Here is a 12,873-nt window from a genome sequence, read left to right as displayed (position 1 = left end):
ATCCCAAGTTTCAACTCATCAAATCAATAACTTGAAAGAACACTGACTAGACATTTTATTACATTTATTTATTGTGTACTGGACAGGTATGCGTGTGTGCACACTCATGCCACAGAACAGATGTGAAGTCGGAGGATAACTTAGGGAGTCTCTCCTTCCACCCTGTGGGTCCTGGGGATTGAACTCAGGTTGTCAGGCTTGGTGGCAAGTGCCTCTACCCACGGAGCCTCCCCACCAACCCATAGAATGACTGTCTAGAGTCCACCTCTTTGAAAAGATTTTTATTTACTACCTAAGAGAGGGTCCAGCCTTCCACAGGTCAAAGCCTGGGAACAATATGCAGAGTCAGTAAGAAAACACACACAAACTTCTGTCCTGAGGGATAAAAGCTTCTCTTCTACTTCTTATTTTTCAGACACCCTTTTTATATTTCCCACACCAAGACGATTACAGAGAGGATGATTTTCCCTTAACCAAAAGTTACAGTTACTACCTAGTCACTGTAAAAACATTTTTCTGGAACAAGTCAACCCCAATACATTTCTTAACCACATCTTTACGGACTTTCTGAGAAACCCACATTCAGTTAAACGTTCATCTTCTACACTTCTCACAAAATCAGGAATCTTTCAGCCATAACTGTTTACATAGGCAACAGTTTTTATAATTGCCAGAAAAACAGGTTACTAGTTTCCCTTTTCATAATTTAAACTCCTGCCCAATTATCTTAACTAAGCACCCAATTCTTTGTTTTTTAGTTACATGAAGTCATTATTGAAAGCTTTGTTTTAGCTGTGATGCACACCTAAACCTGCGAAAACATTTCTCAGCATCAAGCAAGATTAAAAGAACTTGAGCTAGCCTGACTCTAGGACTCTATTGTTTCTCTTAGTCATTAACCTAAACTACAGTCTATACGGCTCCTCAAGAGAAACTCCTAAGTCCTAGCTGCGTGACACTTCCTTGTTCCTACTTTCTATCCTCTGCAACCCCTGCTACAGGGCTGGGGGCAACACTGTACCTTACCTTTACCTGTATTAATTTTCCCACTTAACTAACCTCTACCATAATCCCTTATTATATTTGTTAGAAATCCTTAATCATTAAAATTCTATTTAAAATAACACTATTAAGGGGCTGGAGAGATGGCTCAGGGGTTAACAGCACTGACTGCTCTTCCAGAGGTCCCGAGTTCAATTCCCAGCAACCACATGGTGGCTCACAACCATCTGTAATGAGATCTGGTGCCCTCTTCTGGCCTGCAGTCATACATGCTGTATACATAATAAATAAATAAATCTTTAAAAAAAAAATAACACTATTAAGGTATAAAATCATTGCTTCAGTTAAACAGTACAGCTAAGGAGGAAATCGTCTCCATAATCCACAGGTAAAAATGCCCATTAGAACGGGATATTTCCAAGAGATAATCACACTACATTACAGGCAGTGGGGATCTCCCCACACCCTTCACACCATGCCAGACACCAGAGAAAACTGGCACGGCAAACATGGAAGGGCACAGCAGTGCAAGAGACATTCTGGAGGTGAGGCCCTTGGGGGTCGGGGGCTTGCTTATCTGAGGGTGGGGAGAGTCACCCATCAGTGTTTACCTTCCTAGTGGGCCGATCTCCTAAAGCTCAGTTGCCACTTGCTGCTCCTGACATGGCCACCAGCACTACTAACAAAGGCCACATTATTATTTCTAGGAATTTTGTCAGAAGACACTGAAAGTTCTAATAGGCAACAAGGTTTTACTTTTTTGTTGTAGGTTTTTGTTGTTTTTGTTTTTTTGTTTTATTTATTTGATTGCTTTTGAGACAGTTACACTACACAGACCAGGCCTAGTTTTGAACTTAAGGCAATCCTCCTGCCTGAGCCTTCCAAGTGCTTGTATTACAAGTATGAGGCATCATACCTAGTTTTAGGCAATAATATATATATATTTCATATTATGATTCCCTTCTTCTATTTACCTGAAATAGTTTTATATCTGGACCCATCTTTGTAATCTCTTTATTCAGACTTGTATTACTTCTTCCTGGAGGTATGAATTTTGGTTTTTTAAAAGAATTCCCCTGCACCTGACTTGGTGCTGCAGATCGCCTCATCTTCAGCAATACTAACCTGAAAAATACCAAAATAGAAACCATCCATGAATGTGATTAGAACAACTGTCCATAACTCCTGTCCCAAAGGATCTGACACCCTCTTCTGGCCTCTAAAGGTACCAAGTATACCCACGGTACACATACATACATGGTGGCAAACAATCATACACATAAACTAAAAATAATATAGAAAACTTGGAGTTGGGGAGATGGTTCAGTGAATAAAGTGGGTGTGTACAAGCATGAGGACCTAAGTTGGGAACCCCAGTACCCATGTAAAAGCCACTGCAGAGGCAGCATGAAGAAGTAACTCCAGATAGAAGGCAGAGAGAGGTGCATCTCAGGACTCACTAGCCAGCTGCTCTAGCCAAAACTCCAAGTCTAATGAGAGACCATCTTAAAAAAATAAGGCGGATAAGTGACTGAGAAAGACATCTCAACATCAACTTCTGGCCTCCACAAACACCTATGCAGGCAAGAGTAACACACACACACACACACACACACACACACACACACACACACACGCACACATGCCTGTGCACAGCCCTCAAAAAAGAAAAGGGAACAGCTAGAAACTGAAAAAAATTTCAAGGTTTCTACTGAACTGTGCCAACTTGAGCATATGTCAATTTTGATAATGCTAGCATGTTTTCTCTAATTTAAACACAAAAATCTAAAGAAAAAATTATGCACATAGACATAGCAAGCATGTTGTACTTTAAAATGCCATTAATCCCCAAAACACATGGTAACAACAATCATGTTTCTTTTCTTCACCATTCTTGTGGTGGTTTGAATAAGAATGGCCCCATAGGCTCATATATTTGAATACCTGGTCCCCAGTTGGTGGAACTATTTGGGAAGGATTAGTAGGTGTGGTCTTATTGGAGGAGGTGTGTCACTGGGATGGGCTTTACAGTTTCAAAAGCCCCCACCATTGCCTTGTCTCTCTGCCTGTGGGTGTGGATCAAGAAGAAAATTCTCATGGTGCATGTCTTTAATCCCAGTAATCCCAGCACTCGGGAGGCAGAGGCAGATGGATCACTGTGAGTTCAAGGCCAGTCTGGTATACAAAGAGAGTTCCAGGGTAGTCAAAGCTATACAGAGAAACCCTGTCCCAAAAAAAACAAAACTTAAACAAAGTTCTCAGCTACCACTCCTCCAAGGCCTGCTTGTCTGCCTGCCACCATGCTCCCTGCCATGATGGTCACAGGCTCTAACCCTCTGGAACTGTGAGGCCCGAATTAAATGTTCTTTTTTTTTCTTTTTCCTTTTTTCAGTTCTGTTCCTCTAGAGAACCTTAACTAATACACTAATGATGTTTCATTATAGCAATTCTAAAAATAAGACAAACACAACTCCAGACACATTATATTCATCAGCAAATGTTTTGAATAAGTTAATAAGCAAAATACTGATAATTTAAGACATGTTTATAATGCAATTTGATTTTATTATTCTATTTCCTTTTAAAACAGCAGAGTTTTTCTAAGGTAAATCAAGGGATTAGAACAAGCTTTTCTAATTTTTCTCAACACTATTTCCACTAACATGGGTAGGGGAGATAGATATTAGAAACACTGCATGATAGACAGACAGATAGATAGATAGATAGATAGATAGATAGATAGATAGATAGGTAGGTAATGTATCTATAATGGATAACAGCCAGTACTTCACTGCAATTTTACAAAACACTGGACAGCCATTACCAAGCATATACATAGTTATCAAAATCATTTAATAAACCCAGAAATTCAACTTTTGGTATATGGAAGTGTCAAAACTATGCTTAAATGATTATGTATAAGTATAATCATGTTAGCATAACTTACAGTAAAAGAAATCTACTTGTACCAGATGAATACATACCCATACACACAACCAAATGCAGCCTTCACAAATTCCTAAAATTCTGAGTCTTTGCTGCAGTTCCTCTATCTAGCCACGTTCTCTTTTCCTCTGGGCTTTTGGCCACTCTTTCCTCTACATGGTACTGGAATGCTTTTTTTCTTTAACTCCACCTTATCCTTTGTGAGCACTCTGCGTCTCCCAACTACCAGCTTAGGCCCCTCTAATGTATGCACCACCCATGCACTTTTCATGCAGCAATAAAAACTGTCCCATTATTTCCCTGGATGTAAACTCTAACAAGAAGTTTATTACAAACTGATCTAAAACTATAAATCTAAATATATATATATATATATATATATATATATATATATATATATACTCCAAAATCTGAAGTTTTGAGAGCCAGTATTAGTACCACAAATAGAATATTCCACACCTGGTCTAATGTAGCAGGTCGTAATCACAATACAAGTGCACCAAAAATGTTACATTAAATTATTATTTTGGGCCTGTAAACTGGCTTGGCAGTTAAAGACACTTGTCACCACCAGGTGGTGGTGGCGCACACCTTTAATCCCAGTACTTGGGAGGCAGAGCCAGGCGGGTCTCTGTGAGGCCAGCCTGGTTCACAGAGCAAGATCCAGGACAGGCACCAAAACTACACAGAAAAACCTTGTCTCGGAAAAAAACAAACAAACAAACAAGACACTTGTCACCAAGCCTGATGACCTGTTTGATCCCCAGGACCCACATTGTGTGGCAAAAAGGGAGAACCAACTCCCACAGGTTGTCCTCTGACCTCCTCTGGTACATCACAGTACACACACACACTCACACATACACACACACAAACTAAACAAACAAATAAATGTATCATGACTTTAAAGTTGTTTTTTATGGGTCTATATACATAAAGTATACATAAAACAAATGAATTGTTGGGCTGCAATACGGCTCAGTAGGTAAAGGCATTTGCCAAGAAACCTGATGACCAAGAAGCCTGAGTTCAATCCCTGGAATCCATATATGTTGTAGAAGGAAAGAAACAACTCCCACAGGTTCACCTCTCTTTTTTTTTTTTTTTTTTTTTTTTTTGGTTTTTGGTTGTTGTTTTTTCGAGACAGGGTTTCTCTTTGTAGCTTTGGAGCCTGTCCTGGAACTCACTCTGTAGCCCAGGCTGGCCTCGAACTCACAAAGATCTGCCTGCCTCTGCCTCCCGAGTGCTGGGATTATAGGCGTGCGCCACCACCGCCCGGCTCTCCTCTAATTTTTATATGGGCATCATGGCACATGCATATGCATACACATAGAAGACACACACACAAATAAGTGTCAACAAAATTTTTAAGAAATATAAACCAATTTCATGATAAGACTAGCAAAACACGTGCTATGACATCAACACTGATTATCTCTACATATTAGAATAACAACGGATTTTTTTATTCTTTCTTTTTTTAATAAATTTAAACTTTTTTAAGGTTTATTTATTTATTATGTATACAGTATTCTGCCTGCATGTTTTGCATGCATCAGATCTTGTTATAGATGGTTGTGAGCCACAATGTGGTTGCTGGGAATTGAACTCAGGACCTTTGGAAGAACAGCCATTGCTCTTAAGCTCTGAGCCATCTCTCCAGCCCCCTGAGTTCTTTTCTATGTACTTCAAATTTCCCACAATGAAGATGTTATCGTTATAATAAACTACCACTGGTTAAATGTGCCATATATGGTTAAGTCTAAAATGACACCAATTTTCAGATATACCATTATTTTATATATTCAAGAAAATAAATCAGTCCATCATTGCATTGCTAGCTGGACATTTCCCCAATTTCATCAATGTTAAAATGAAATACATTAACTATTTGATGTAAGCTGTTACTAGTTTACAAGATTTGGGTGGAGCTCATGCTTTGTGGTTTCTTCAAATACAACCATCTCCACTAGCACAATCTTGAAGCAAATTATGAAACTGATGGTCTGTTAATCTAATTTGATTCATGTCAAAGGAAACTACAGAAAACAGTTCACTGTTTTGTTTTCTGAGACCAGGCTGGCTTTGAATTTGAGACCTTCCCATCTCCTGCCAGGCTCTAGCTAGTTTGCAAATCAGTTTTGCTGAGACCTTTTTCACGGGCCCTCGGGATAAGGCCACCTGTCCGCTCTGCTGAAATGCTGCAATTTCTGAGTAATGTGACCTGCACCTGCTTAAGTTCTCCCCAAGAAAATGGCAAGACCAGGCTGATACCTGGAAGACATCATGTAGCCTTAATTAGTGGGCACTGCAGTGCAGTAATTAAGAACACATCTCTGAAGCAAACGCCTGAATAGAAATGTAGAAGGACCCTCCCAGCACGTGATTCTGCAATTAATTCAAATCTGTTTCCTCATGTACCTTAATCACACTTAAACATACAACTATGAGATTAAATATTTCAAGAATTTAGAACAAAACTTGACGCACAGTAAGTACTCAATACTTTCTGAAATATTACTACCTATAATCACGGCTGTCTCTTTAATACACAAAATTCTATGAAAGTAGAGACGACAAAAGCCCCATTGGAGGAGAGACAGAAGGATGTAGCTCTGCCTACAGGATCATAACCAGAATCTATGCCTTCCTCTGGACTTCACTGAGGAGAGGATGTGTGCAAACTCCAGGTGCATGGAAATAAAGAAAACTCCACCAGCCAGCAACAGACCTCCCTTGCTGTTTCAGCTTTTTGGCTTCCAGCTACATTACATAGCTGGAATCTATACTGTAAATTTGGGGACTCAGGTCCACCTGCCTACAAAATCATCCATAATTAACTTAAATTTTGTTTTGGGGGGTGAGAGGAAGAAAGAACCAGTAGGTAAGTAAAATCGCCTAAGGAAGGCGCTGGGTGGTTCTGTATCAAGACTTGTCACCTGCCTGGACGTGATGGGGCCAGAGCCTTAGGCCCAGCACGGCCTCCGGGAACACCGGGGACCGGCCTCGGGGTGGGGGGGGCGGCGGCACCGGGGACCGGCCTCGGGGGGCGGCGGCACCGGGGACCGGCCTCGGGGGGCGGCGGCACCGGGGACCGGCCTCGGGGTCGGGGGGGGCGGCGGCACCGGGGACCGGCCTCGGGGGGGGGGGGGCGGCACCGGGGACCGGCCTCGGGGGGGGGGCGGCGGCACCGGGGACCGGCCTCGGGGGGCGGCGGCACCGGGGACCGGCCTCGGGGGGCGGCGGCACCGGGGACCGGCCTCGGGGGGCGGCGGCACCGGGGACCGGCCTCGGGGGGCGGCGGCACCGGGGACCGGCCTCGGGGGGGGGGGGGGCGGCACCGGGGACCGGCCTCGGGGGGGGGGGGGGGCGGCGACACCGGGGACCGGCCTCGGGGGGGGGGGGCCGGCACCGGGGACCGGCCTCGGGGGGCGGCGGCACCGGGGACCGGCCTCGGGGGGGGGCGGCGGCACCGGGGACCGGCCTCGGGGGCGGCGGCACCGGCCTCCCCGTGGGGCCCGCCCTCCGCCCCAGGCCGGCCAGCGCGCAGCCTCCCGCCTTCCTTCCCGGGACCCGAGCCACCCTGCACCGGGCCCCGCACGCGCCTCCCCGGGCCTCCGCGACAGAGACCTACCCGCCACGCTGGCAGAAACCGTGAGCACCCCGCACGCAGTGGGAAACGACGCCCTCCGCCGACCAGCTCAAGTCTCCCGCCTTCACCCAGCCAATCGCCGGCCGGGCGCTGAGCATGCGCACCACCGCGCAGCGTCGCTGCGTTCCCGACTCTGATTGGACGACCTTTTCCGGCGCGTCAGCTTTGCACTTCCTTTTACTTGCGTCCGGGTTTGATTCCGGTTGGCCTCTAGATCTAAAGCATACTGGTTTGGTTCCAGGCTCCAGTCTTTAGATTCTAACTGAGGCGACAAACTTGACAACTTATGTGGACATAAATCAGTAAACTATTATTTGGATCATAGAAATGTGTGCACCACTAAGGTACACGGAATCCTGTTAGTTATTCATTCATTCAAATGCCATTGATTAGATGCAGTCCCTAAGATGTTTACAAGCCCTTTTAAGTTCTAGGACTGTAAAAATAAATGCGTGGTTATTGGACTGTCGTAAAAGGTCGAAGGGCTCATTTGGACTTGAAAAATCAGTGAAGTATTGTAAGCAAGGACGCAATATCATTCAAAGGGTTTTCCAAGTGAAGTTCCAAATGATATACCGTCTGTCAGCCCTAAGAAATCTGGAATTAGAATTAGCTGGGCGGTGGTAGCGCACCTTTAACACTATCACTCGGGAGGCAGAGACAGACAGGTCTCTGAGTTCGAGGCCAGTCTGGTCTACAGAGTAAGTTCCAGGACAGCCAGGGCTACACAGAGAAACCCTGTCTCAAAAAGAAAAGAAAAACAGGACAAGGAGGGAGAGAGAGAAACAGAAAGAAAGAAAAAAGGAAGAGAAGAGAAAGAAAAAAAGAAATCTGGAATTAGTCTGAAAAGAGAAAGTGGCTAAAGGTCATTCACTGAAGCGTATCCAACAGTTTAGCAAAGATTAAAAAGCTTTAAAAAATAAAAGGTTTAATGAATATGTGAAATAATGAGAACTCGCGGTGCTGGTAGAAATATAAACAGGTATGTTCATTTAAGGAGTAGTTTGACAGCAGCTAATTAAAAGGAAAGGTGTGCCTTACAGGCTTTTGTCCTAGAGTCTTTTCCAGTCCTAAGGGGACACTTCGTAAATTGAATCTGGCTTCTGGCAACTCCGGGAGCCAGGGTTATAAAAGTTGGAGAGTGGGACCTGCTATAGTAAGATGCTCTCCTAAACCACACCACCCCTCTCTCTCTCAGGAACACAAAAGAAGAGCGGTGGGACAGGGAACAGCCCTATTAGTGTCTGCAACCTATCTTTAATGTCATCTGACCCTAGCCAATCTCTACTCACCTCCTACTTCACCCCAACTGTTGCACAATTTACACCCTTTTCCCTAGCACACTTGCTTCTTAATTGTCTTCGTGTGCCTCTCAATGTGAGAGGTATTTTGAGCAGGCTTTTGCTTTGTTCCCTGGTAGAGTGTTTTGTGGTCGCTAAGCATGCTGAGCAGACAGCACAGCGCGGAGGAAGAGGAGTGACAGTTGTCTTTCACACAGCAGAACCAGCATCAGAATCTCTAAGCAATCACTCAAACACGGATTTAAATTCTGTAGATCTGAACCATTTCTAACAGAAACACTGATACTGCTGGTCCAGAGCACACTTTGAAACCCCTAGATGAGGCTATTCTCAGGACTCAGAGAGGCCAGAGGTACCTCTGGCGGGGATGGGGGCTGGCCAGGGAAAACGGACGTGTGCTTTAACCTCTGGGAGTCTGGATGAACTTCAGGACAGTGACAACCAGCGGCCACTCAGAGGAGGAAGTTGAAGAACACCGAAGGTGGCCCCGAGGCAGCTGCAAACTGGCATGGCAGGTGGAGCTCACTAGGCAAAGGTGGCACCATGTCACAGAAGGGTCCTGCAGATTGGACAGGTGAAAAGGTTCCTGTTTCTTGTTGGTGCGGGTGCAGCAGGGGCCTGTGAGTCTGCCCTGTTCTCTGACCTGTCTCTCTGGAATCTTCAACATGTTTCTTTGGTCTCTGCATTTTGGATTCCTCCACATTGTATTTTGATTTTTGATGTCTGATCTTTGGGGACTAAAGATTTAAGGACACAATAGAGTCTTATATAAAATTGATCTTACCATGTTTTTAAAAATTCTCAGTGATAGAGTACTCATCTAGAATGTGTAAGGCCCTTGGTTCAATCCCCTACATAGAAAAAAAATGACCCTCTTACATTGATGTCTAACACATCATAATATCTTGACACAGTGACAAACACAAACTTTTTTAAATGAATCAAAAACCTCAATCCTTTAGATTTACCATGCTACGATCATGCTTCAGAGTACCAAGTACCCAGAGTTCTCAATAAATAATGTTTATCTGATGCTTCTTCCAAGTGCAACAAAATTCGTTGGTGTGCTTATTTAAAAAAAAAAAAAAAAAAGAGGAGCACTGGTGTTACAAGCTGGCTTTATTCTTTGTCAAAACGCATGTATCTTTTTGTCAGATTGTCTTTGTTCATGTGTATTTGTGTGCATATGCTTAAAGCCAAAGTGCAAATGACCTTGGAGTAAGTAAGGTCTTACTCCTTTCCCCTCTGTAAACCTACAACTTTGGGGGAATCTTACCAAAACTGTAAACTTCTTTACAGTGAAAACAAGTTTTAGCTCCCTTGTGGTCTGTAATCCTACCCAGTACACCTCAGTAACTAGCCCTGTGATGGCTATTCTTGGTTGTCAACCTGACTATATCTGGAATGAACTACAATCCAGAAATGGAGGGGCACACCTGTGATCCAGACCTGAGTTTCAGGACAGCCAAGAAGAAACAAACCTTTTGAACAATGTAACTTCGGAAGCCACCTGCATTATATAATGACTATCGTTAAGATATTTAGTGTGACTCTTTCTTGAGAAGCCCACACCCACACTCACTTATGAACCTAAGAGCAGCCATTTCTATTAAAGACTTGCTTAAATCTATACTGACATCTCTTAATATACTCGAACTTTGCTTTTCACTGACTTCTGAAATTATTTTCTATGGCAAAGTGAAGAATGCCAGCCTCACCGGAGCAGAGATCTCTGATGAGAGCTCTGGCTGCTGCAGATGGAAGTGTGAAGTTGTCTCTGCCCCTACTCAGCTGCTGTTATGGTGCCTCCCTTTCTAGAGGCTGTCAGAAAATCATGTCAATCCTTCCATACTGTCCTCTCTTGACGATGGCCCAGAATCTGACCAAGGGTATCAACCAGAGTTCAACTGGGGACAGATGGAACCCAACTGCCTGCAGGGGAAACTAGCTTAGGGGAAACCTATTTTTTCAGTCACTAGTTGAATTTACCTCACGATGCTGTCATTCAGATTGAAGGATGGGGCAAAAAGGAAATCCAAGTTGATGATAGACTCACTGAAGTTATTTCAGTCTTCCCCTAAAGGCACCAAAACATCTAGTTATCTAACAACTTCAGAGGCAAATATCTTTGTGTGTATTCCCTTTTTCTGGTATGCACTTACTCATGTGCACATCACAGGTCTGTAAAGAGTCACAAGCATGTGTGAACAAGTTACATGGCGGTGCTTCTTCCCCACTTCTCATGTTCTCTTTTGTTTACTTTGGAGTCTCATGTAGCCCAGGCTCATTTTGAAGTCCTAGTGCAGGGAGAAGATGACCTTGAGTCTCTGGCTCTCCCATCTCCACTTCCTGAGTGCTACAATTATGCTTTCTCTTTTTTGCCTTGTTCAAACTGTAAGTCTCTGTATCTTTTGTCAAGCTTTACATTTTGAAGAGACATACTATTTGGCTTTTAGAAAAGTAAATTTAAGCCAGGTGTGGTGGCACACACGTATAATCCCAACACTCAGGAGGCTAAGGCAGGAGAATTAACATGAATGAGAGGACAGCCTGGGCTACATAGCAAGGCTCTGTCTCAAAAAGCAGATAAATAAATAATATGAATAAAAAGTATTCTTGTTAAAATGGTATATAGACACAAAAATTGTACATATTAACAGGTACTATGAGATGCTTTTATTTGTATATATACTGCATAATCAGGTTAAACATATCTACCTCTTTAAATAATTATCATTTTTTAGAGTGAAAACTTTCAAAACCCTTCTGGCTTTTTGAGATGTTCTGTACGCAACTCTCTCTGCAGTCACCCTATTACGCAACCTCATGCTAAAACTTCTTTTAGATTCTTGAGTGGAAACTAGAGCTTCTAAAAACAATTTCTTCTTTATAGTTACATTTTACCTTCATTTTATTAGGGTCCAGCTCATCTAAAAAGCTGCAGGTGCAAAAATTAAAGATAAGCGTTTTTGTTTGTTTTTGTTTTTTGCTTTTTGCTTTTTTGAGATGGTTTATTTATCTGTGTAGCTCTGGCTGTCCTAGAACTCACTCTGTAGACCAGGCTAGCCTCAAACTCACAGAGATCTGCTTGCTTCTGCCTGCTGAGTGCTGGGATTAAAGGCGTGCACTGCCACCACCCAGCATTATCTACATGTTTTAAAGTTGTGTCGGTCTACAGTTTCAAGTACAAGGCAAACAATGTAGTAAGTTCTCTATCCCTTTTCTATTTCACAATTTTCTCTTTTTTTATTTTTAAGAAAATGTGTCCCAGGACTGTTAAGAGAAAGGCAGAACAGGCTGGCTGGCTTGTGAAAGGAGCTGACACGTAGTTGCCCTTCAGGAAGGATGCTTACTGGAGAAATGGCCTCAGCATGAGGGCATCTTAGTGGAGAAGCATGAGAAGGGTTGCAGTACAAAGAACCAGAAACAACAAAGCAGGGCCGCGCAGGGAAAGAGCTTTCCCTTGAAACCTGGGGAACTCATTAAAAAGGACAGCTTAGGTAAGAGAAAGCCGTCATGGACAGGATGATGTAGCGAGGGAAGCCTCAAGAAGAAAGCCTTCAGAGAAAATCTCCCAAACAAAAAGTATCTGGCCCTTAAAATTAGGGAGTGGGGGGTGTGTGTCTTACACCACCTGATTTGGTTTGGGACAGCCTGTGTTGACAAGAGGAGTGGAGGAGCCAGCTACTGGGTAAGAATAAAAATCAGGCTGTAAAAGCACAGCACACACCGCTTACTTCTGTTCTAGGAAGAGAGCTGGGGGTGAGATGTGGGGGCATGTGACTCTTTCGGGCTGTGGCTGGCCTCCTAGAGTGACCAGCTTCTTAACGGGGCAATAAGAGTGATTTAATACCCACTTCAACAGAGTTATACTGTTGCCCAGGCAAGCCTTGAACTTGCAATCCTTCTGCCTCAGCCACTATGCCTGGCTCTAGTTATTTCAAAATACATCATACATATCCATTGACTATT

General features: G+C 43.6%; 1 protein-coding gene across 1 annotated transcript in view; it reads right to left on the bottom strand.

Moving 5' to 3' along the window:
* Rad54b (RAD54 homolog B) overlaps positions 1 to 7,678 on the bottom strand; it is an 88,991-nt gene extending 81,313 nt beyond the window's left edge. The window contains exons 1-2 of the mRNA XM_059253861.1: positions 7,583 to 7,678; positions 1,977 to 2,127 (exon numbers count right to left, since the gene is read on the bottom strand). Coding sequence (XP_059109844.1) covers positions 1,977 to 2,111 — 135 coding nt within the window. The 5' untranslated portion in view covers positions 2,112 to 2,127; positions 7,583 to 7,678. The remainder of the gene's footprint in view (positions 1 to 1,976; positions 2,128 to 7,582) is intronic.
* Between the last annotated feature and the right edge of the window lie 5,195 nt (positions 7,679 to 12,873).

This window comes from Peromyscus eremicus, chromosome 2 (assembly GCF_949786415.1).
Source record: "Peromyscus eremicus chromosome 2, PerEre_H2_v1, whole genome shotgun sequence".
Classification (NCBI taxonomy): domain Eukaryota; kingdom Metazoa; phylum Chordata; class Mammalia; order Rodentia; family Cricetidae; genus Peromyscus; species Peromyscus eremicus.
Note: the sequence above shows the minus strand (reverse complement) of the source record. Positions and strands in the feature narration are given on the sequence as shown.